The sequence below is a fragment of the Cannabis sativa genome, chromosome 8, assembly GCF_029168945.1.
Source record: "Cannabis sativa cultivar Pink pepper isolate KNU-18-1 chromosome 8, ASM2916894v1, whole genome shotgun sequence".
NCBI classification, from domain to species: Eukaryota; Viridiplantae; Streptophyta; class Magnoliopsida; order Rosales; family Cannabaceae; genus Cannabis; species Cannabis sativa.
This window is the reverse complement of record NC_083608.1, coordinates 40,477,888-40,500,212: the sequence shown is the minus strand read 5'-3', so window position 1 is coordinate 40,500,212 and position 22,325 is coordinate 40,477,888. Positions and strand designations below refer to the sequence as shown.

The following is a 22,325-nucleotide window of genomic DNA, read 5'->3' as shown; positions in this document are numbered from 1 at the left end:
TTATTCACATAGTCATGTTTACTTTCCAATGTGATGACAGCACAATAAACATGATCAAGTATGTGAAAAGGGTTTAAGATGAATTTATAAATCAAATAGACAAGCAATTGATAAAGTGAACCAAAACATACACAAATGAATGAAAAATACTTCTGTTTCTTTATTGATGTTGAATAAAATAGATTACATTGAAATGGAGTTTTATTTAGGGCATAAAACCTAACAGATCGATGGACGAGTGAGACAAAAAAAAAAAAAAGAGAGATCGAGAGAGGAGGAAGACGGCGAGAGAGGAGGGTAATGGTGCGGAGGCGTGGGTGGGGTTTTGGAGAGTTAAGATTTTCGTTTTAGGGTATGAAAAATGGAGAGGAAATAGGTGAGAAGAAATATGTAGACATGTACGAGATAAAAAAAAAAAAAAAAAAAAAAAAAAAAAGTGGGCACGTGGAAAATGTGACAAATAGGTGAAGATTTTTTAATTGGCCCTAAACCCTAAAACCGTCACCTATACTATACCCGACGGTTTTAAATTGTCGGGCATAATCCCCGTTTTTTTTTTTTTTTTTTTTTTTTGCATTCTTAATGAAGAACGTCGTCTAATTTTTTAGGCACTATTATAAATCATGGAGAATACTAATTTTTCCAACAATTTTAAATAATTACTTAATTGTTTCAGCGACAATCTTTAAAAGAAAATTATTTTTGGGACTCCATTCACTCACACATTTTACTTTTTATTTTGTAAAATTTCATAAAGTTACAACGCATGGCGTGCGCGGAATGTAGCTTATTGGGAGGGTTGGGTGTGTATGATTGAGTTTACTTTCAAAAAAAAGTTAAAATTGATGTACAATAGAATTTTTTATAGTGGGTTGAAAGGAATCAATGTAAATAAAATGAGTTGGTTTCATAGTCTATTAAATGAGATTGTGTTTGTTTGGAGTTTGTTGTAAGCCTTTGTATTGTAAAGTCCCACTTTTGTAAAGTTTGGAGAAGTGCAAGTGGCTCATTTACCAAAAAAAAAAAACACAATTTTACGACTACTATATATTAACTATAAATAAATTTAACAAACAAAATAAACAGCAAAATAATCTCAATTATAAATATACTATAAAATAATAAAAAAAATTGAATTTATTATTTTTATTAAAAAGATATTTTTATAAATAAAAAATTCAAAGTGTAAACATAAACTTTTTTTATACCGATTAGTTTTATAATTTTTAGTTTATTATGTAAATTTTTCTTTATTTTTTATCTGAACTCTTTAAAGGAGCTTCATTAAAATCATGTTATCATCAAATGAAAGACAATACTTTATAAGGATCATAATTCACAACTAGAAAAAGGGCCTTTATCTTCGATTTTTAGGCCAGTTGTTCTTCGGATTTTATTAAAATTCGCAACCGAAGTCATTTGAGCCGATAACATATGTTTAAAAATACCAAAATCGAAGGTGGAGTTATGTATTCGGTTATTATATAAAAACGGAAGATACAAGTACCTTATGTAATTAAATTTATTGTTAAACTTATTATACACTAATCGAGGCGACGTAGAAGGTACTCAACTTGAACAAATTTAGTAAGAGGCATTATCCATTCATCATAGAGACGAGAAACTAATGGTGGATCAATCTTGTGATTTCCCTCATTGCTTTCTGTGCAAGTAGTGTTTGTGGTTACCTCTTCCCCAAATATCATTGCCTTCTTCTCAACCCTCTTCTTCACAGTCTCTTCCACAGCTTTAAATGTTAACAGTTTCATCAGTGCATCCCTATCCTGGATTATTTTTCAATTTAATTAAAATTAGATACATGCATGCCGTATAATCATGTGATAATGCTAAATTATTGTTCTCTATAACCACAGTCAAAATACAATGAATTGCATATCTTGGTCTATAGTTAACTTATAATAGATTCAAATGTACGTACCTTAGCACGAATTGCGGGTTCATAGTCATGTGGGGCATCCTTGTATTTCACCTCAGCTACAAATTTTCCATAATGAATCCTTCTAGAGATAGCCTGCAGCGAGTAATAAGAACCACTATCTTACATTGTCATTTTCTAGCTAAAGACAAAACAAAATATATCCATTTAAATGAACTATTCATGTAGAGTTTTGTCTTATAAGTTTTTTACTAAAGTTCCCCTCAAACTTTTGTTATGGCCAAATTCTTCAATTTGAACTCACTACTACAAATTACACTATTTACGTCGGTCAACGCTACTATTCATAGCGTTGACCGACGTGAATAGTACCCAATAATTTGACCCGTCTATTTATAAATGACGCTAATAATATATGATTCGCGTCGTTTTATAAACGATGGTATAAAACAAACAGACGCAATAAAGCAAAAAATTTTAAAAACTGCTTTACAATTTGCGTCTGTGGGTAACACTCGCCGAATGTATATATATGCGAGGTTTAAAAAATGACGCTAAATACAATTGAGAGAGAGAGAAACCAATGCAACTAGCATTAAAATATCCCTAAATCCCAAATGAGATGTTCTTCGACCTAGCCCTCATCCTCTTCGACCTTGCTCTGGCGATCAACAGGCTGCCCCTTCGTCTTCTTCAAAATCGCCCACTTGAGCCTTCGTCTTCGTCTCTCTGTCATCTTGTTATTTCCACTGCTGCTGACGGTTTTAGGTAGGCGGTAGCTTCGCCAATCGGAACTGAGTCGCCGCTGGCAATCTGAACTGAGTCATCAATTCGTAATGGGAGACCCGAGTGATAGTAGCAGTGGTGAGGAAGATGGAGATGTCGCATGGAGAGCAGCAATTGATTCAGTGGCCACCACAACCTCTACTTACGTCTCTTCCATTATTAATGGCTCTTCTGACATGGCTGCCAAGCAACGTCTTACTTCGGCCGATGATGGCAATGACTGCCGAAACCAAAAACTCAAACACTACCAAATCAAGGTCCTTTCTAATCTCTTCCTTTTTCTGTTTTTCGCTATGTGAGTTCTATAGGAAATGATTTTATGAATATGTATATATTGAATTAGGGCTGGCTTTTATATTCCTTTTTATGCTTAATGATAGTCATTGAAGAAATTTCAATGGAATATAATGAGTGAATAATTAAGCATTTGAAAAAGCGTTGGGCTTTAAGCATCGAAAATTCATAATCTAAGGATTTTATATTTGTTTTGATTATCTTATTCAGTCGATCTGCAATTTTTTAAACTGTGAGTGTCAGTGCCATGAAGCTGTCCGCAGTTGTAGCAATTGCTCCATGTGAATGTTTTGAACAATTTACTCAGGTGGAATGATAGTTATTGATATTTTATTTTCAAAAAAAAAAAAAGAAAAGAAAATTCATAACGGGGACTGGAAAATATAGAAGTTGCCAAGGTTCAGGATATGTTAGTTATTATAATAAAAGAGGAAAACAGGTTCTCTGCAAATGTATTCCTTACCTTGGAATTGCTATTGCTTGGTTCTCTTTCTTTTTACCAAAATTTCAATATAATGTCTATATTTTTTATGTACTATTTCTATAGCACAATTTATAGCTAATTTATGAACTGGTGGAATAAAGAAAGATTACTCCTAATTGAATGAATCTTGGCATATACAATCACCCTGCTATTCTGTTTATTAGATATCTCAAGGGATGATCCCAGATTTTAGGATTTAACTGAAGGTTTATTAAGGAAAAAACTAAGTAAGAAAATAATTATCTCTTGGTAATTATAGGAAAGCTTGAAAGCCTTTTGCTTTTAGCTGTTTGGTTTAAATTGGCTTTCATATTTTCTTACATATGTTTACTTCATTTTTCTTATATTGTTGTTGTTGGTTATTTTTGTAGACACACATAAGTAATAAGGGTAATAAGGGGTTGATTAATTTTTTGCATGTATTATTTTCATTAATTATTAAATTGATATGTGTATGCATTAATTTCATCATGTCTTTCAACTTCTGTACATCCTGGTTGTTACATTGAATTTTAAATACATTCAAAGTTACTTGTAATTTTTATTATTATTCAGCAAATGTTAATGCTTCATTGTTCCAATAAGTGGAAGTTGGCATCTTTTGGAGGTTTAAGGATGGCAAACTTGTTTTCCTGCACTTTCCACTGCTTAATTTCACAGGTGCATCTTCTTTTCTCGGTTGTTTTTCCTCTGCTATACTTATTGTTCCTTGCTTTGATGGGGTTTTGGGTTGACTCTCAATTTATGCTGCTCTTTATTTTTTATTTTTTAAAAAAACAAGTTTCTTTAATTCAATTTCTTGTATATATGATACTATACTAAGTTTATAATTTTCATATGTTCTTGGTGATTTTCTATGTTATTTGTTAATACTTTTTTATTCTTTCCTTGTTACTGAAGTTGGGTTTTGATAAATGATCAATTGGGAAAAAGATAATGATGGTTCAAATAGAATATTTGTTTTGGTTTTCCCTATGAAAAGATAAGGTGAAAAGGGAATAAAACAATGAAAGGGAATATTATGAACAAATCAATTAGAATGTGGTTCTGGTTTGAACTTTGTTACAGCTATTTTAATTTGGAATGGCTTAATAAAAATATCTCCCAATCTTTTGAAACAGAAAGCGATTATTTTGTGGACATATGATCCTTGCGAAAGGGACGCGAAATTAGCCCGGGAAGCCTTGGAAAACAGTAAGAAAAGTGTTGAGCATCTCAAAATGATAGTTGAGATGTCATGTGCATCATCTCCTGACCATTCGGTGGGAGTGAGGCAAGCTTACACTTCTCTTCTTCATTGTTCTTTAGAGGAAGATATTGCATCAAATGTTTCTCCTTCTTCACTAGCAAAGGTGAAAACAAAACACCCCTTTAGGCCTTTCTCAAATACTCAATGCTTATCTATTGTAAAGTAATTTGTATGTTTTTCTATAGCTTCTAGTGGCTGTAGTGAGCTCATTTAGGTATGACAGAGATGAGGTGGATTCTGCTATTGCCAATTTAGAGGCATCTAGATTACATGAGGCTATTAAAATAAAGCAATTAGATGATGATCATGTTAATTGGATACTCAGCACTAGGAATTTCTAGCTCTCTCTTGTTTTTTTTAATTAATTACTTTCTTAGTTTAATTTGTGTAGTTTCGAGATCAATAAATGAAAACATATATTGTTTTTGTTTATTCGAGATTTTATTTTTAGACTAATTGTTTATATATATTGTCTTGATCATGACCAAACATTGTCCTATTTTTATTATTTTATCATCATTATTATATATCTACTGTAAAAATTTATTTGAATTTTTTTCTTGGATGTGTAAAATGGGATATAATTTGTTGTATTATGTATTTACTATTATATAAAATTATTTTAAAATTTGATAATGTAGGTGGAGAAAATTGTATGAAATTACAATTTTTCTTTACCTACATTTATGCTTCATTTTATAACTGACGTAATAGATGAAAAAAAAAATATTTCAGCAATTTATCTATCATTTTAGAACTGACGGTATAAGTTTTTCGTGACGGTTTGGAAATGCTACAAATAATTTTGCGTCATTTCTAAACCGACGCAGAAGATAAAAAAGAAGTTTGTATATTTTGCGTCGGTTTTTAAATGAAGATAATAGTTTTTTGCGACATTTCAAAAATGACGCTAAAAAAACTATTTGCGACTACGGTATATACGTCGGTTTAAAAAACCGACGTAAATTCTTTAAATGACACTTAAAAACTGACGGTAATTGTACTTTTTGTAGTAGTGACTATATATAGCACCACTGCAAATTTGTCTTTTATGTTACCTCTCGCTGTTCACTTTTTCTTTAAGCAGTTTGTTAATGTGGGTATACTGACATAGTTATTTATTTAACTAATTGAAGTTAGCTGAATTGAGTTTATTGATGCTAAGCATATATATACAAACAAAACATTAGTTCTAAGAGTTCATATACAACTAATATTCTAAAAAATTGACTTTACTATAATTTATGCATGTGTTTTTCTTTAGCAAGAAAAGTATAGGTAATGATACTAAATCACATGTTTGAAATGATTTTGTAGAATTGAGATATTTCGACGACACATTAAATTGTGAAAGAAATTTTGTTGCATAAAACTGTTCGGTTATAAATATTTATAGATATAAAATCATGATTCAGATGAAAAATAGGTATTTGCCCAATAAAAAGGAAAAGTTAAACAACCTTACCTGTAAGCAATTGAGGTCACTAGAGGCAGTCGATGCATAGTTTCCATCATCACCCGATATAATAAACAAAGGAAGCAATTGCTTGAAATATATATCCCAAATTTTGTTGTTCACATTGATTGAAGCCCCTGCACGATGCAGTACCTACGGTCCAAGTTTATTATAAGAATCCAAAATATTTTTTATATACTATTAATTGACTCACCAAGGTATTAACTAATAATAATAAATAATTTACCGGTGGAAAGGCATATGGTGGCACCAATGAGGGTGGTAAATGATCAGGAAAGAAGGCATTCTCTTCAGGATTTTGATACCTACCAGCCTGTAATAAATTACTAGTCAGCTTCCATAAACATTTTGGATAATAATTTCAAACAGTGACGACTCATGTTTGGCTTTGTTTGTACTCACTTAAGTTATTATTGATAAACTAATCGACAAAATGTATCATTCTTTTGTGTTTTTGTGTTTCAAACAAACTATATATGTATATCAAGAAAAAGATATAATAATATGCTTTTTGGAATTATTACCTTAGCCTGGAGGGATTCTGTTTCATTGACAAAGAAACGAATCAAAGAACCACAAAATCCAACGCAAGACTTGGGTTCTTGGTAAGTAGGGGAATTCATTGGAAACTTTGCTCTTTCAATCAAACTAAATATGATTGTATCTTCTTGTCTAATCAACGAGTCTCTCACCGTATCAAGGGTCATTTCCTTTTCACCCATTTTCGAAACAATCCTCTCTTTTGACGCCATAGTCAAGCTTCTTCCATCCAAAATAAAAATAACAAGAATTAGTACAAACAAATTCATTGTTAAAACTTCAGCTAGTCTAGCCAAAACCAGCATTTCTTAGGGAAAATCAATAAGAATTCACGGACATATTAGACCCAAATCAATAATGCTCCATGTGAAAGAAAACAATGCACAAAACAAAAATCAGAAAAGGAAAAATAAACTAATGGTTGGTATTGGGTCAACAAGCGAGATATATAAGGACATTACATTTATGTATGAGTTTTGACTCTCGGACAGCTATAATAACTTCTTTTTTTTTTAAAAAAAAAAAAAAAACAGTTAAACATTGAGAAGTAAATCCTTTTATTATGATTTTTTCTAAAGAAATTGTTAGAAAATAAGATTTTTTTTTTTTTTTTTTGCAGTAAGAGTCATTATAAAAGGGGAATTATTAATTAAATTAATTAAGACATTACTTTTTTTTTACAGTAATTGTTAAGAAAAAAACATATTACATTGATAAGAAAAATATCACATTTTGAAAAGAATTAGTGTGTTTAAATTTTATAATTATTCCTTTTTTATTATATTATATTTGTAATTTATTATTATTTATGGTAACTATATTTTCTATTTCCATTTTACAATACCAAAATCTCGAATTTCCTTATAATTACTATTTAGTTTTATAGAAATCAAAAAATAGAAAAAAACAAGAGAGAGAAAAAAAGAAAAGAGATCATGATAAATCAGTAATTATTTTAATGCGCATCAATAATAAGTAAAAGATAGAAGAGAGAAAAGAACTTTTTGTTGTGAGTAGGGATAGAAATTGCACCAGTAGATATGGGTCTCCAGGGATTTCTCGCCTAAATAGGAAATGAGATCAAGATGGGGACAACTTTCTATCCCCGATTGTTAAACATACGTTGATGGGAACAGCAACCCTCGGCCCGACAGGGACCCATTTTTAGGAGTTTTTTCATTTTTATACTTCAAAACAATTTTTTTTGCAATTTTACGAAATTTTACATGGAAACTCCTATTGCAACGCTAACCACTTTAAAAACTCAAACCGTAAATTTGAAAAAAAAAAAAAAAAAGTTAAAAAAACAGTATATGAGGTAATTCCCTTTTGTTTTATATAATATTATTTTAAATTATTATACATTATCTTTATGTGTCTTGTAGTTTATTGTTAGTAAAATTTAAAGGATATTGGCGGCAAAACTATTCGAATTTTACATTTTTTAACACTTAACTACAAAAATTGAAATGTAAGTGACAAAACTACCAAAATCCCCTTTATGTTAGCTATTTACCTCTTTCGTTCAAAATACTATGTTAAGAACCATGGTGGACATGTCACAGTATACACAAGTGTACACATGATAACTTTTTAGTGGTCCACGTAATTTTAATTATTAAAATATTATAAAAATAAGAAAAAAATTAATTTTAAAAATTATTATTTAAAATGCAAAAAAGAGATGGGCTCAAGGTTCCTAGGGTAAATCGAGTAAGTTCCAGAGAGAGTTGGGACCGCGAATCTGGGTTTGGAGGATCGGTGATGGCTTCATCGGGGGGATAGAGGCGTCGCACGAGATTATGAAAAGAGAGACTTGTAGGCGAAATGGAAAAGGAAAGGGGATAAAAAGAAAAAAAGAGAATTAATTTATTATTTATTTTAATATTTAATGTATTTATTTTTCATATTTTGTAATAATTTTGATATTTCTATAAAAGATAAAAAAGGGAAAAAAATAATTTTTGTAATAAAAAAGAAAAGAAAAAGGAAAAAAGAAAAGAAAAATAAAAAGAAAAAGAAAAAATATATTTTTTATAATTATTTTTTAAAACTATTTTTTTTATTTTTTATAGCATTTTAATAATTAAAATTACGTGGACCACTAAAAATTTATCATGTGTACACTTGTGTATACTGTGGCATGTCCACTGTGACACTTAACATAGTCTTTTGGACGGAATGGGCAAATATTTAACATAAAGGGGGTTTAGGTAATTTTGCCACCAAAATTTCAATTTTTGTAGTTAAGTGTTAAACAATATAAAGTTCGATTAGTTTGTCGCCAATATCCTAAAATTTAAATATTTTCATTTTATTTTAAATAACATTATCAACTTTAAATTATTGACATTTATAATATTTTATGCTCATATGCATAACTTAATAGTTCCACACTTCTCATAGAAAGGAGGTCCCAAGTTTAAATTCATCTCCCCCAATATATAAAAAACATATATAATATTTTAAATTTTATATAATATACTTTTTTTTATTCATAATTTCATTTTATTTTAAAATAAATAGGTCCCATGTGAGTATTACCTGCCCCATTGGGGATTTCCCGTCCGCCTTCGATGAGGAATATGTCGGGATGGAGACGGAGATGGGTAATATATTTAACGGGGATGGAGACTGAGGGAGCATTCCCTGCCTATTACCGCCCAATTTCCATCCCTAATTGTGAGGATGTTTTCACATTATATTGTTCTGCATCAGTTATTAGGGGTATTCATTCAATTCAATCCATACTATTTAATTTGCTCATAGCGCATCCGATTCGCACTAAGTGTGGAGATTTCATATTTTCGATCCAATCTAATCTGCACAATTAGGGATGCACACGGGTCGGGTTTTTGGGTTTTCGGGGTTTCGGGTTCGGGTTTTCGGGCTTCGGGTCTTGGAAATGCACTACCGAACCCGGTGTTCGGGTGTGCGGGTGCGCCGGGTTTCGGGTCGAGTTTTTCGGGTTGGGTGTGGTCGGGTTCGGGTCCTATTGGGCTAAGCCCGAATATTTAATTTATAGGCTGAAATAAAATTTAATTTTTAAAAATACCATTTTTTTTTTATTTTTAACATGGATTTTTTTTTATAGTTAATATATCAGTATTTATATAATATAATAAATACTGTTCATACTATTCTTATATAATATAATAATATATAAGTAATTATTTAAGTATATAATATATATAATAATACGTTAATAACATATATATAATATATGAGTATTAACACCTCGAATCTCGCCGGTCACGGGCGGACTGTCGAACAGTCAGCCGCACGGCAGTCGCCACCAGTCGCCGGAGAAGAGAACCAGTCGCCGCCCTTGGAGAAGAAAACGTTTTGGTATCAGAATTGGTTAAGCCTTACAAGTTAAGCCTTACAGATTTCACGTGGCAGTCAACGTAGTGAGAAAATTGCATTGAGAGAGTTCATGGTGGGGCTGCACATTATGTAATTACTGTATTATTTATATTATTTTTTTTTCAAAAAAAAAAATAAAAGTTACGGGTTTCGGGTTACAACCCGACCAAATAAAAGCTGTTTATCCACACCCGAACCCGAAACCCGTTTTAGGCTTTTTCGGGTTCAACCCGACCCGACTATACGGGTTTTTCGGTGGTCGGTTTTTTTGGCAGCGCGGGTCGGGGCGGGTGTTCGGGTTTTTCGGGTGTGCGGGTCCAAATGTGCAGCCCTATGCACAATAACTCAAATTTAATCCAATCTGATTTCCAAAAGTACGGATTAGATGAGTTATTTTGAATTAGTTCATTTTTAAGATTTAATTATTTAATATTTACTAAGAAAATATATATTTTACATAACTACTAACAGCAAAATAAAAAAATAAAAAAAACCTATTGTTCTTTTATGTCTCCAATAATAATTTAAAATAAAAATAATAAAAAATAACAAATTCAAATAAATTAAAAAAAATTGCATGTAAAAAAAATGTTAATTTTTTTTTAAAACTATATTTTATACATTTGATCTATTATGTTTTAAAATATATTTGTATCATATATATTAAATTTTTAAATTATAATTATTTTACATTAAAATAATAATTGTATGTATATATTTTAAAATATATATATAAATATATGTGAATTGGATTAGATAGTTATACATGTTAATTAATAATATCCAATTGGCACGCAAGTCTGAATTTTAGATTTTCCAATCCAATCCAATCTGCTCACAAGTACGGATATCCACACTTTACGGATTAGATTGAATCGTGAGAATTGGATTGGATTATTTTATGAAGGACCTATTAGTTATGGGATGATGTTATGCGGCAGTTACTAAAAAATTCTTTGGATAGTTATACATTTATTCACCATTTCTTCAATAACTTCAACCTTCATTACTTCTTCTTCATTAATTTTTCCACCAAATTTGTTATTGTCTTCCTCCTCCTTTTCTAACCACTAAGGTTTTACTCACAAAAACATCAGTGTACATGTACTACAAGAAATATGTGCATCAATTAGGATAAATTTCGTTGGTGAAAAGCTCATTTTTCGTAAGTATTACCTATTAATGAGGATATTTTGTTGGTAAAAAATCGTTGAAAATAATTCATCGGCAAAAACATTATCAACAACGACTTTTAATGTCGTTGACAATTAATAATATCAACAACAACATAGTCGTTGTTGATAATAATTTTTTTTTTTTTTTAATTTTGGCAAATCAACAACAACATTGTCTTCATTGATGAGTGTCAAAAAATAAAAAAAATGATTTCGATAACCAATTGGTTACTTTATAGTACACTTTATAGTAATATTTAAATTAATTATGATTTCGATAATATACCAATTGGTTACTTTCCATAAAATGATCCACTTTAAATAAAAGTATCTCTTGTACATAATATTCAATTTTTAAATTAGTTATGTTAAAACTATATATTGATTTTTAGTTTTTATTATGTTGATTAAGAATTTTATGTTATATTTTTTTCTTTTGTGTAACAATATTTATGTTACCTTCCATACTATTTATGAATGAATGTTAACTAAGATTTAAAAAAAATGATAAAACAGTAACTAATTACTATATTAGTAACCAAATAGTTTATTTTCTAGAAATAGCAAAAAGACATATGCTTCACACATCTTGAAATATTTACATTAAAGAATAAATCACAATGGTATTTTTTTAGAGTCAACTGAATAACAATGTGGCCATAAATTATTTTCAAAAGTAAAAAAAAAAAGATTGAGAAATAGAAAAGAGAGAATACAATGAAGAAACAAAAAGAATCAAGGCTTAAAGAAAAATATTTGGTCATGTATTGAAATATGCTCACCTATTAAAAAAACGTTAATAATACTTAAAGGAAAAAACGTTAATAATACTTAAAGGAAACTTAAATTTGATGTTAAAGTTATTTTTGAAATGGGGAGTTCTATTTGCACCCCTTAAACTTATAAATACACCATATTATTAATAAAATATATAAATTTAAATAATTTTTAAAAATTACTCTTAATATTTTTTTAAAAAAAAATTCTTCAAATTATTTTATGTTAATTTTAATACTTATTTTGATTTTATTTTCATAATTTTTTCTAACTCATGTGTATTTTTTTTTTCTAAAAAAAATTCACATAATTTTTTATTTTAATTTTTTTCATAATATTTAAAATACACTTTATTTTTGTTTGATAGGCATATTTTTTAAGAATATAAATTGAAAGAAAAAATTAAAAAAAAATTAATACAATTAAAAATATAAATTTTGTATAAAATAAAAATTATCAAAATGGGGTGCCTTTAGAATTTTTTGGAGTGTAAATAAAATTTCCCTTTTGAAATTTAGATATATATAATAAGGTGCTACATATAAAAATTCTTATAAATTAAGACAATTTATTTGAACTAATATTCTAAATTGGACTAAATAAGAGATCTAATTAAACAAGCCCAATAAACATTTTATTTGGTATTTTTGTAATGTGTAATATAAAGAACATATAGAGTTTGGTCCTCAAGGCTAATCTCAACACTATTCTCTTCAATTCCTAAGTGAGAACCCATAGGGATGAAGAATAGTTTGTGCAAGACCATATACCTATATACCCATCATCTCATTTTATATTATATCTAATATTATGGAATTAGGTATGTTTTTCATCTTATTAATTCATAGAGTAATCTTGATACTTGACATAAATTTAAGATCCATATGTATTTTAAATCTACTTTCTAACAAAAAAAAATGTAAGAGAAAAAAATGTACGGAAAATATAGAAGAATAAAATAAAATAAAAAAAAAATATGAAAAGAGGAAGATAAATAAAAAGAGAGAAGAAGGGAAAAAATGGAAGAAAAAAATAAAGGAGAAATAATTGTTTCCAAAAAATGATAATTCTATTTATATATTTAAAAAAGAAATAACTTTTAATTAATAATAAAAAAAAATCGTACCCCATTTTTTAACAAAACTAAAAATCATTCACAGCATTCCTGCATGCCTATAAAATAACGCAAAAATCTAGTCACATTGACTGACCAATTTCACAATAACAATTTTAATGTATAATCCTTTCCTTGCTTGATGCCGTGACCCCTGGTCTCCATGTCACGTTCATCGTCAGCTTTTCATATCCGGTCCATTTGGACTAATTAACTTGCAATTTTCATATGGTTTCACGAGAGAAGCCCAACCTCATGATATAACGTTTATTGGCAATTAATTAATAAAAAATACCACTTTATAATTTACCAACTTAACCGTCCCCACTAATCTCAAATAAATAGAGCCACTCCCAAAACAATAACCTCATCATCCTTACTTATAATTATATCTTAATGCAATGGCGCCACCGGGTGCATTTTCAAGCCCACCTACTAATTCTAAACTAATAATAATGTTCACGTATTTGCTAATAATAATAACATTATGCAAATGTGAGACTCAAAAACAAAAACAAAATCAAAACCAAACCAGCTTAGTATTCTTCTTGCAAGATTATGGGTCGAGCAATGCCAATGCTACGGTTGTTCCAGTGATTGGCATCAAGGGCAAGGAGTGGTCATTCAACTCGTTCGGCACCATTTTTGCTGTTGATGATCCAATCACGGAAACCCCAAGTAGAAACTCAAACGAGGTTGGTCGAGCACAAGGAGTGCTTGTAACATCGGCTTTAGATGGGTCTAGTGTGAGTGTGTTACTGTCAATAGTGTTCACCAATAGGGAATACGATGGTAGCACTTTGGAGCTTCAAGGTGTTAGCCGTCAAAATGAGAGGTATAGAGAAGTGTCTGTGGTTTCAGGGACAGGCTATTTCAGATTCAATAGAGGCTTTGCTGTTATGGAGACTATATACTATGAAAGATCAACTTCATACTCAATCGTTAGGTGCACCATTACCCTACGTGATGGGACTATATATAGCTAATTTATTATAACTATATAGTTACTCCTCTCCTCATATATTATGTACTATCCGAGGCAATAATAATAAGAATATATAGTCATCCCATCATGTTAAAATTTTATACGCATTCGTTCCTTTCTATTTTGGTTTTCTTTGTTTTTTTAGAACAATTCCCCAAGGTTCAATGTGCCTAAATCTAAAATTTACATAATTTTTTCTCCTGAAACACATGAAATTCCAGTAAATCTCCAAAAAAAAAAAAACATGTGATTCTAATCATATGAAGAAATAAGTTTAACCTTACATCCCTCAAATATTAAGATTAATTTTAGATGTGATTTTCGCACCCTTCCGCGAGCCTCCTCTGCTTGTAGTGGGAGATCTCTTGTTGTTGTGTACTTCTCCTGTGTGCAAATGAAAAAATATGAGAGATGCTGTTAGATAATAGTTCTCTTCGAGACAGGACAAATCTCTGAAATGCTCTTCAAGTCAGTGCTAAATTCTCAATTGAACCAAAGTTCTATTTACTCAATCCATATCCCATAATAGCTATACAATTACATATTTACAGTAATTCACACCCTTTACAAATTACTAATAAACCCTTACACTATTTCATAGTGTAACAAATGCTTTGCCAGGGACTTTAAATGTCTCCCATAGCCATTGAGGTTTTGGACATCCCTCCTAGCATGTCTCCCTTAGGGTGATGTCCGAAGCCTCAAATGTCTATTATATGGGAGGCATCTAAACACAAAAGTACTAGATTCTATTTTTAATGTCACTTCTCTTTTTTAATTGTTTAAACATATGATCAAATATTTGAGCAAAGTCCAAAAAAAGAAAAAACAAAAAGGTCAAAATGTGTTAGAGCTCAAAGTTGCAGTTAGTGAAATCAAATTCAGCTATAAATATATATATATATATATATATAGGGTAAATCTACCGTGGGTCCTCTAGTTTTGTCCTCATGCTATGAGGAAAGAAAATAGACCAATTACAAGTTAAATAAATGTGTGTGTAGATGTATTTTGTTAGATTATAGTAGCTGATTATTCATATATTATAGCTAGTGGAAAGGGTATGTGCAAAACTTTTTAATACTCTCGAATATAAATTATCTACCTAAACTAAATTAAGATAATTTGATAAAAAATACAAACTAAAAAATCTGATGAAAATATAATCCACCCAATTTTTATTTGGGCGGGTTGAAAATAATACCAACTACTACTAGCCTAATCAATCCGAACTAACTCTACCTACCCGATTAAAAGAGTTTATTCTTTTTTTTTATATATATATATACTTTTACATTTTTATGATATACATTTATATATTATATAATTTATATGACTACTTAAAAAATATCAAGTTGAAACTAATATGTTTATTTTCATGGTAGTTGATTTGAACTTTAAATTCAATTTATATATATATTTATCTCATTATTACAATTAACTAAAATATAACAACTGAATATAAAAATAAAAAATTAACAAAAAATTTTAGTGGTCTGTTTAGACCGGTTAACCTGACTAAACCGACCAATTTTATTGGGCGGCTTACTATTTTTTTTCTTAATTGGGTGGGTTGCACTTAGATTTTTGCAACCCGATCTTTACATTGGATTGAATAAAATATAGCATAAACCGACTAACGTACACCCCTATTTCTAGCCATGCATTTCGTGCAAGCAGAGGAGCTGAGGGCTCGCCACCGTGCCACTCAGGCTGAATTTTGAGATTTTATTTGGGTTGCAATTGCAAACATACCTATTTTGTTTGGGGCTGAGATGCAATATAGCTCTAAATTTAAAAATTAAGTTAAAAGTTTTAGCGAAATTGCCAAATATAATAAATTAGCCAATAAAAATTATAAAAATACATTTAATACAAAAAAGGCGACCCCAAATAGTTATAGATTTAAGAACGACAAACCCTAATTTTTTTCCCACTTATTGCTTTGGTCAAAAATTATTTTAATCATACCCAAAAAAAAAAAAAGTTTCAAGGACAATACAATCAAACTCCCTTAATGAAATAAATAAATAAAGGCTTTCAAAAAAATAATCAAAGACAAATAAATTTTATAAATATATATATATATATATATAAAAGAAAAAAAAGTTAGCAAATTATCTAGTGCCCTAACATTTATAATACTAATATATACCTTAGCCCATTATGATCGTCTGATGCACAATCAAAGGCTCAAAAACCTTCCTTACCCATAGGGACATAATGACATGTTGTACCATAGTCCCACCCTATATATATATATTAATGTTACCCCTTTATGTTAAAACATCATGGGAAAGACATATATTTGATAATGAAATATAAGGGAAAATTGGTTTAAGGAGTAAAATATAATAAAAATGAAATATATATATATATTATATTTTAATGTTAAAATAAATAAGCAAAATATAAAAATGAAAAACAGAAAAAAGATGTAATTAAACTAGAAAAAAAAATTCCAAAAGTACGTACATATGGTAATCTCCTAAAATGAAATTTATTTTTTAAATTTTTATTTAAAATAAATTTAAATATTTTTATAACAATTAAATTCCCACTTATCAAAATTCTATTTTCATGAATGTTTTACACATAAATTATTAATAAAGCTATCAAATTCAAATATATAATTTGTAAGAGGATTGTTATCATAAAAGTTTTATTACAATCTCTTAAACAACTTCTCTGTTCCTTGAAAATACATGTTGAAATATTATTTTTTTTTAAAAAAAAATCATGACAGTGTTCGCTATAGTTACAACACTATTCATGTAATTTTTTGAAAAATTTCGAATAGTTTACAGTGTCGAAAATAGGTTTAAAATTTCTTAAACATGCGTGTAAACTGGAATATCAAGAGTTCTGTTTTCGATAATATATATAAATATTCGACATTTTTTAAAAATTTATAGGATAATATTATAAACATAACTAATACTACTATGAAACATATTCTTACATTGATTTTGGGGCTTAAAAGTTGACTAAAAAATTATAATAAAGAGATTGTAATTAACACTCCTCAAATATACATTTTTTTTTGCTAAAATTTTCCTTAAATACTTAATAGTACTCAAATAATAGAGAAGTCTACAATATTTCATTATTTATATCTAATTTACAATAATACCATTATTATTTTTATTGACTTGTCACGTCAGTTAAGTTTAGTGTTTTCTGATACTTTTTGACATTTTTTATGTTTTCCTTTTTTTTCCAATTAACTTTTTAATTATTAATAGTATTACATGAAAAAAAAAATTAGTTACCTTTATATAATAAACTTTATTTTTATATCATATTTATAAATTGAGATATATTTTGGTTATTCTTTAAAAACTTGTTTATATACATCTTAGTAACTAGTTAGTTATTTGTAAGTTATATTTTTTGGTAGATTATAACAGTAGTATTAAAAAATAATTTCAAAACTAATTTGTCATAAGATAACAAGTTACTATTTTATATACTAATTATTTTATATATATTATTGTTATTTGAAAGCTAATTAATTATTGTATATATAATATAATATAATTCAGTTAACAAAATTCTAAAATAAATGTTAACAAATATTTTTTAAAAAAATTATAAAATAGTAACTAATCAATATACTAGTAACTAAATGATTTTTTTTGGAAATAGTAAAAAATATATATTTTCCACATCTAAAATGTTAACATTAAAAAGTAAATTACAATGGTATTTTTTGTAGGGTCATCAGAGTAATAAAGTGATAGAAATTATTTTTAAAATTTAAGAGAAGAGAGGCAAATAATAAAGAGAGAAAGAAAAAGAGAAAAAGAATATAAAAAATGGGAAAAAAGAAGAAAAAAAAAAAAGAAAACATGTATAAATAAGAATATTGAAATATATTCAAATAAATTAAAAATAAGTTATTTTAGATAATTCCTCCTAATAATATGATAAGGATACAAAGATATGTATTTTTTCTTCTAATATATACGTAACAAATCATGTACTTTTTCTTTAATTATTAGGCTGATGATGAAGACTCCTCCTTTCATTGTTCATTTTGATTTAAGGTTGGATCAAGAAAAAAGAAAGTGTTAACAAAAGTGGGAACACGCCCAATTAACGAATAATAATATATATATTTTTATTTTGAAAGCCAAACCAAATGAATGGGACCCTCTGTTTTTGACTGTTTGACGAGGATATATTTGTAGATGTTTCTGACGTGTTTGAACAAACAAATTAAAATATATATACATATATTTTTGTGTGCGTTATGATATAAAAGTGGTACCAAGTGGACGATAAATAATTAAGATTTATATTTTATAAACACAAATTAATTCTATTTCTATTACCTATCTTTTGAGACGGTGATCACTTTGGAGTTTGGAGGACCCATCATGTTGCATAAAGTTTGGACAGTACTATAATATTCGAACTTCTTAGTGAAAGAACATGTGCTTCATAAGAAGAATAAATATCTTACCAATTACCAATTACCAATTTACCATTTGCATTTTTTTGATGCGGTTTAATAATAGTGTCTCGTTACTTATAATTACTACTTTTGTTTGTCGTTATTCACGTGTTGCTCTTGGTGTTACATCTTTTTTTCCTCAGTTCTCTTTCCTCATTTATTGTTATTTTTTGTGTGTACATATAATTCCATTTTTCTTCTATTACTAATTTTCTCATTCATTGAATGTAATAATTCAGGTGTAACAGAATATGCTAAATTAATATATATGAGCTAAGAAATGATATATACATATATAAAGAAACTTATAGGAGAAGAATAGTGTTCTTCAACTCACCACTACTATATGAAGTAAAGCATAATAAGAGAGAAAAATGGCATGTGCATCTATATTTATATATAAATAATTCGAAAGCATCCCATTTTATTAGAAGCTAAAATGTATATAGAAGTTTGAAGGACATGCTACCCATTTGTGGATATGTATATTTAATAAGACAAACTTAATGTTTAAGAAATGAAAAAAATACTTTATATGTATAGCTAAATCTTTCTACATGTTTTATATTTGTCAATATTTAATACAAACATGGTCATGACTCAACTAAAAAATTACTGAAAAATAGAGAATTTTAATGCTTAAACAATAAATAAATAATCTACAAATTTAAATATAAGCCAATTAAGATTTTTAAGTATGACATATATGTATTATTGTATCTTTAAACTTTTCAACCCATTACAAATAGTTCCTAAACAATTTATAATATTGTAAACGGGTCTTCAATCAAGTTTTGTTACAAGTGATAAATAAAATAATGACATGACTACTGCCACACGTCAACAACATGTGTATAATTTGTTAAAGAATAAAAAAAATAGGTATTTTAAAAAGAATCATTAAACTAAAAATTAATTAATCATTAAGAAAATTACGTAAAATTAAATTAAAAAATTTTTAAATTATTTTTTTCAAATTAATTACATATGTAGTTTTAACATGGCACTGATATGACAATTGGCTAAGAAGTCATATCATCATTTTGTTTGTTTGACACGTGTGACAAACTTGACAGAAAGACTAATTTACAATACTGTAAATAGTTTAGGGACTATTTTTAACAGGATGAAAAATTCAGGGAGCACAATAATACATAAGTTATAGTCCAAGTGACAAAAACCCTAAATAACCTTAAATATATGTGGACACGTGAATCAATATTCGTATCTATTTATTTAATGATAACAAAAATTTGAATGATTAAGAAAATAATTAAAAAAAAAAGGTTAATTAGGATTTTTACTCTTTAGATTTTAACATGTACCAAATTATGCCTCTTAAAATTTTTGGGCGTTTAAAATTTTCCTGAACTTTTAAGATTATTAGATTTAAGAATTTTTATTGAATTTCATTCAATTTTACTATTTTAGTGATTGTTTATGGACTAAATCATGCTCTCCAGAATTAAATATCTACCAAATCATGCCCCTTAAATTTTGACATATACTAATCATGCCCTCTGAACTTTTATCTATATGTTAGATTTTTTTTTACTAAAATTAGACAAAAGTTCTTAAATCCAACAATCTCAATAGTTCATGAGGTATTTTTAACGATCTTAAAAGTTTAAAGAACATAATTTAGTACATATTAAAGTTGGAAGGATAAAAATCCGCATTATATTTTCTATTATATATTGACAAATTAACTAATTAGGAACCTTCCTTATTTCATTTTATTATAATTATAATAGTATTCTCACTCCAGAAAAAGAGAGAAAAAAAGATAGGAAGAAAACAAAGTCTTATCATGATCAGCACATGCGTGTATCACTACAAAGAATATCAAAGTGAAATTTTATATGTTTACATAAAACGACAAGTGACAATTTGACATTGTGGATAATTTTAGGTAAATGTAATCTTTTTTTTCTTTTTTTTGAAAAACAAACGTTTATGTATAAAAAGAAAATAAGGAGACTCCATATTATTTGTTGGGATTGTTGAAATTTGAACTATACCAATTATATCTTAGGTAAAAATTTACTTAGTCATGTTATAGGTCGCAAAATTATAAAATTTAGAAATAAAAACAAAATTACAATAATCCAAAAATAGACTAGAGAGTATTACATTGATGCACACAGTTGCCAATACCTAATTAGAAAGGTTCCTTTCAGCGTTTTAATAACTGTCTCAGAGTCGCTCTCAATCAACACAAAAAGATGCTTTCAAGAAATTATTGTCTCCATGGCTAACAAAAAAGTCGCAGCCTCACTAATAAGTGGGTCAGAGAAACTGAGCCTGTTGGTAACCACCCACAAAACTTATCCCAAGTAATCTCTAGCTAATGACACCACACTCATGGTCGCATTCCCCACCTTTAACATCACAATTAATTTTGATCTAATCTTTCGGGAGTGGGATCCACAGGAGAGAGGTAACAAATTGATGAGATGGAAACAAACAGCAGCTATACTATGCATAACAATGAGTGACAAAGTCAAATATAATGTTTAATGTTACTCAGATTATTATTGTGTATCTTATAATTATGAGCCTGCTAAATCGTATCCACCATAATCAAAGCATAGAAGAAAAACTCATCAATATTGACACCATTAGACTTCAGACCCCATAAAAGTTTAATCCAACCCAAACATAGGTACATGAGTCCATAACCGACATATTTCCAGTGGGAGGATCTCCATATAAGTGAAAAGCAAAGTTGCAATTTAAGAAAAGACACTTCATAGTCTCCTCACCCTCACCACATAAAGGACAGGAAGTATCTTCAATTTCCATTCTTACTAGCAATCAGAGCACAAATTGGAGAGTATTAGAAATAATGCTCCACCAATGAACATTATGGCATTCTAACACTTTACTATTCTACAGGGAGAATGTAAAGACCGCTTAGTTTAATTTGGAAATCAGCAGTTAATTATGTTTAATTATGGAAAATTATTTATAGATATTTAAATAATTATTTATGCTGTTATTATTGAATTCTGAAATGCATTTTATGTCATATAGTGATTTTTATAATTTTGCATTTCCGGTGCCCGGTAACATGGAACTCGGTGTTTGGCTCAGTAAAATCACAACTTAGTATGTTAGTATTAGGGGACGGTTTTTAGACATTAAGAATGTCGGGATTGGTCGGAAATTTAGAATTTCCCAAAATTACCCCTTTAGTGCTCTTTATGTTATTTTAGTGTGAAGGGGCAAAATGGTATTTTGTCCTTTAGTGGACTTAGTGTTGTGAAAATAATTAATTTATTATGTTATTTGTTGGCTGAAATAAAGGTTGTTATTTTGCATGCTTTCTCTCATTATTCAAAGATTTCAAAACTTAGAAAAAATAGAAAATTCAAGAGCTCATTTCCTCTTTCTCTCTCTCTCGGCTGGGTGTGGTTGCTAGGGCTGGGATTTCTTTTGATTTTTCAAGCCTTTTTCATTCAATCTAAGTGTTGTTCAAAGTGCTTGGTAAGATCCTTAACCTTGTTCTTGGTATTTTTCTTGAAATGATGATGAATTGCATGTTAATTTGAGGTGTGTTGCTGCTGTGTTTGTGAAATGATTTCAGAGGTTTAATTATGATGTTTTTGGTTGATTCAAGCATGAATGTGTTGGTGATTACTTGGTTTTATCAAGATATGAAATTTTGGCTCAAAACTATGGTTTTCAAAGAGAAATTGTTGAAATCTGTTGCTGTTGTT

General features: G+C 28.7%; 3 protein-coding genes across 4 annotated transcripts; 2 read left to right on the top strand and 1 right to left on the bottom strand.

Moving 5' to 3' along the window:
• Positions 1-1,418: 1,418 nt before the first annotated feature.
• LOC115699048 (chorismate mutase 2) lies at positions 1,419-7,146 on the bottom strand. Its single transcript, XM_030626256.2, has 5 exons — positions 6,712-7,146; positions 6,414-6,500; positions 6,176-6,319; positions 1,940-2,032; positions 1,419-1,784 (listed from the first exon to the last, which is right to left on the bottom strand). Exons 1-5 carry the CDS (start codon positions 7,030-7,032, stop codon positions 1,545-1,547), a joined length of 885 nt encoding a protein of 294 aa, XP_030482116.2. The 5' UTR covers positions 7,033-7,146; the 3' UTR covers positions 1,419-1,544.
• On the top strand, positions 2,381-5,268 carry LOC133030315 (annexin D3-like). 2 transcript variants are annotated; one of them, XM_061102950.1, is made up of 4 exons: positions 2,381-2,940; positions 4,017-4,121; positions 4,583-4,813; positions 4,896-5,268. In XM_061102950.1, exons 1-4 carry the CDS (start codon positions 2,734-2,736, stop codon positions 5,049-5,051), a joined length of 699 nt encoding a protein of 232 aa, XP_060958933.1. In that variant the 5' UTR covers positions 2,381-2,733; the 3' UTR covers positions 5,052-5,268. The 2 variants fall into 2 exon arrangements, with proteins under 2 accessions (XP_060958933.1, XP_060958934.1); XM_061102951.1 differs by lacking the exon at positions 4,017-4,121.
• Positions 7,147-11,348: 4,202 nt separating the features above from the next.
• Positions 11,349-15,311, top strand: LOC115700250 (dirigent protein 2-like). Its single transcript, XM_061102949.1, has one exon. The coding sequence runs from the start codon at positions 13,561-13,563 to the stop codon at positions 14,143-14,145; it is 585 nt and encodes a 194-aa protein (XP_060958932.1). The 5' UTR covers positions 11,349-13,560; the 3' UTR covers positions 14,146-15,311.
• The last annotated feature ends 7,014 nt before the right edge of the window (positions 15,312-22,325 follow it).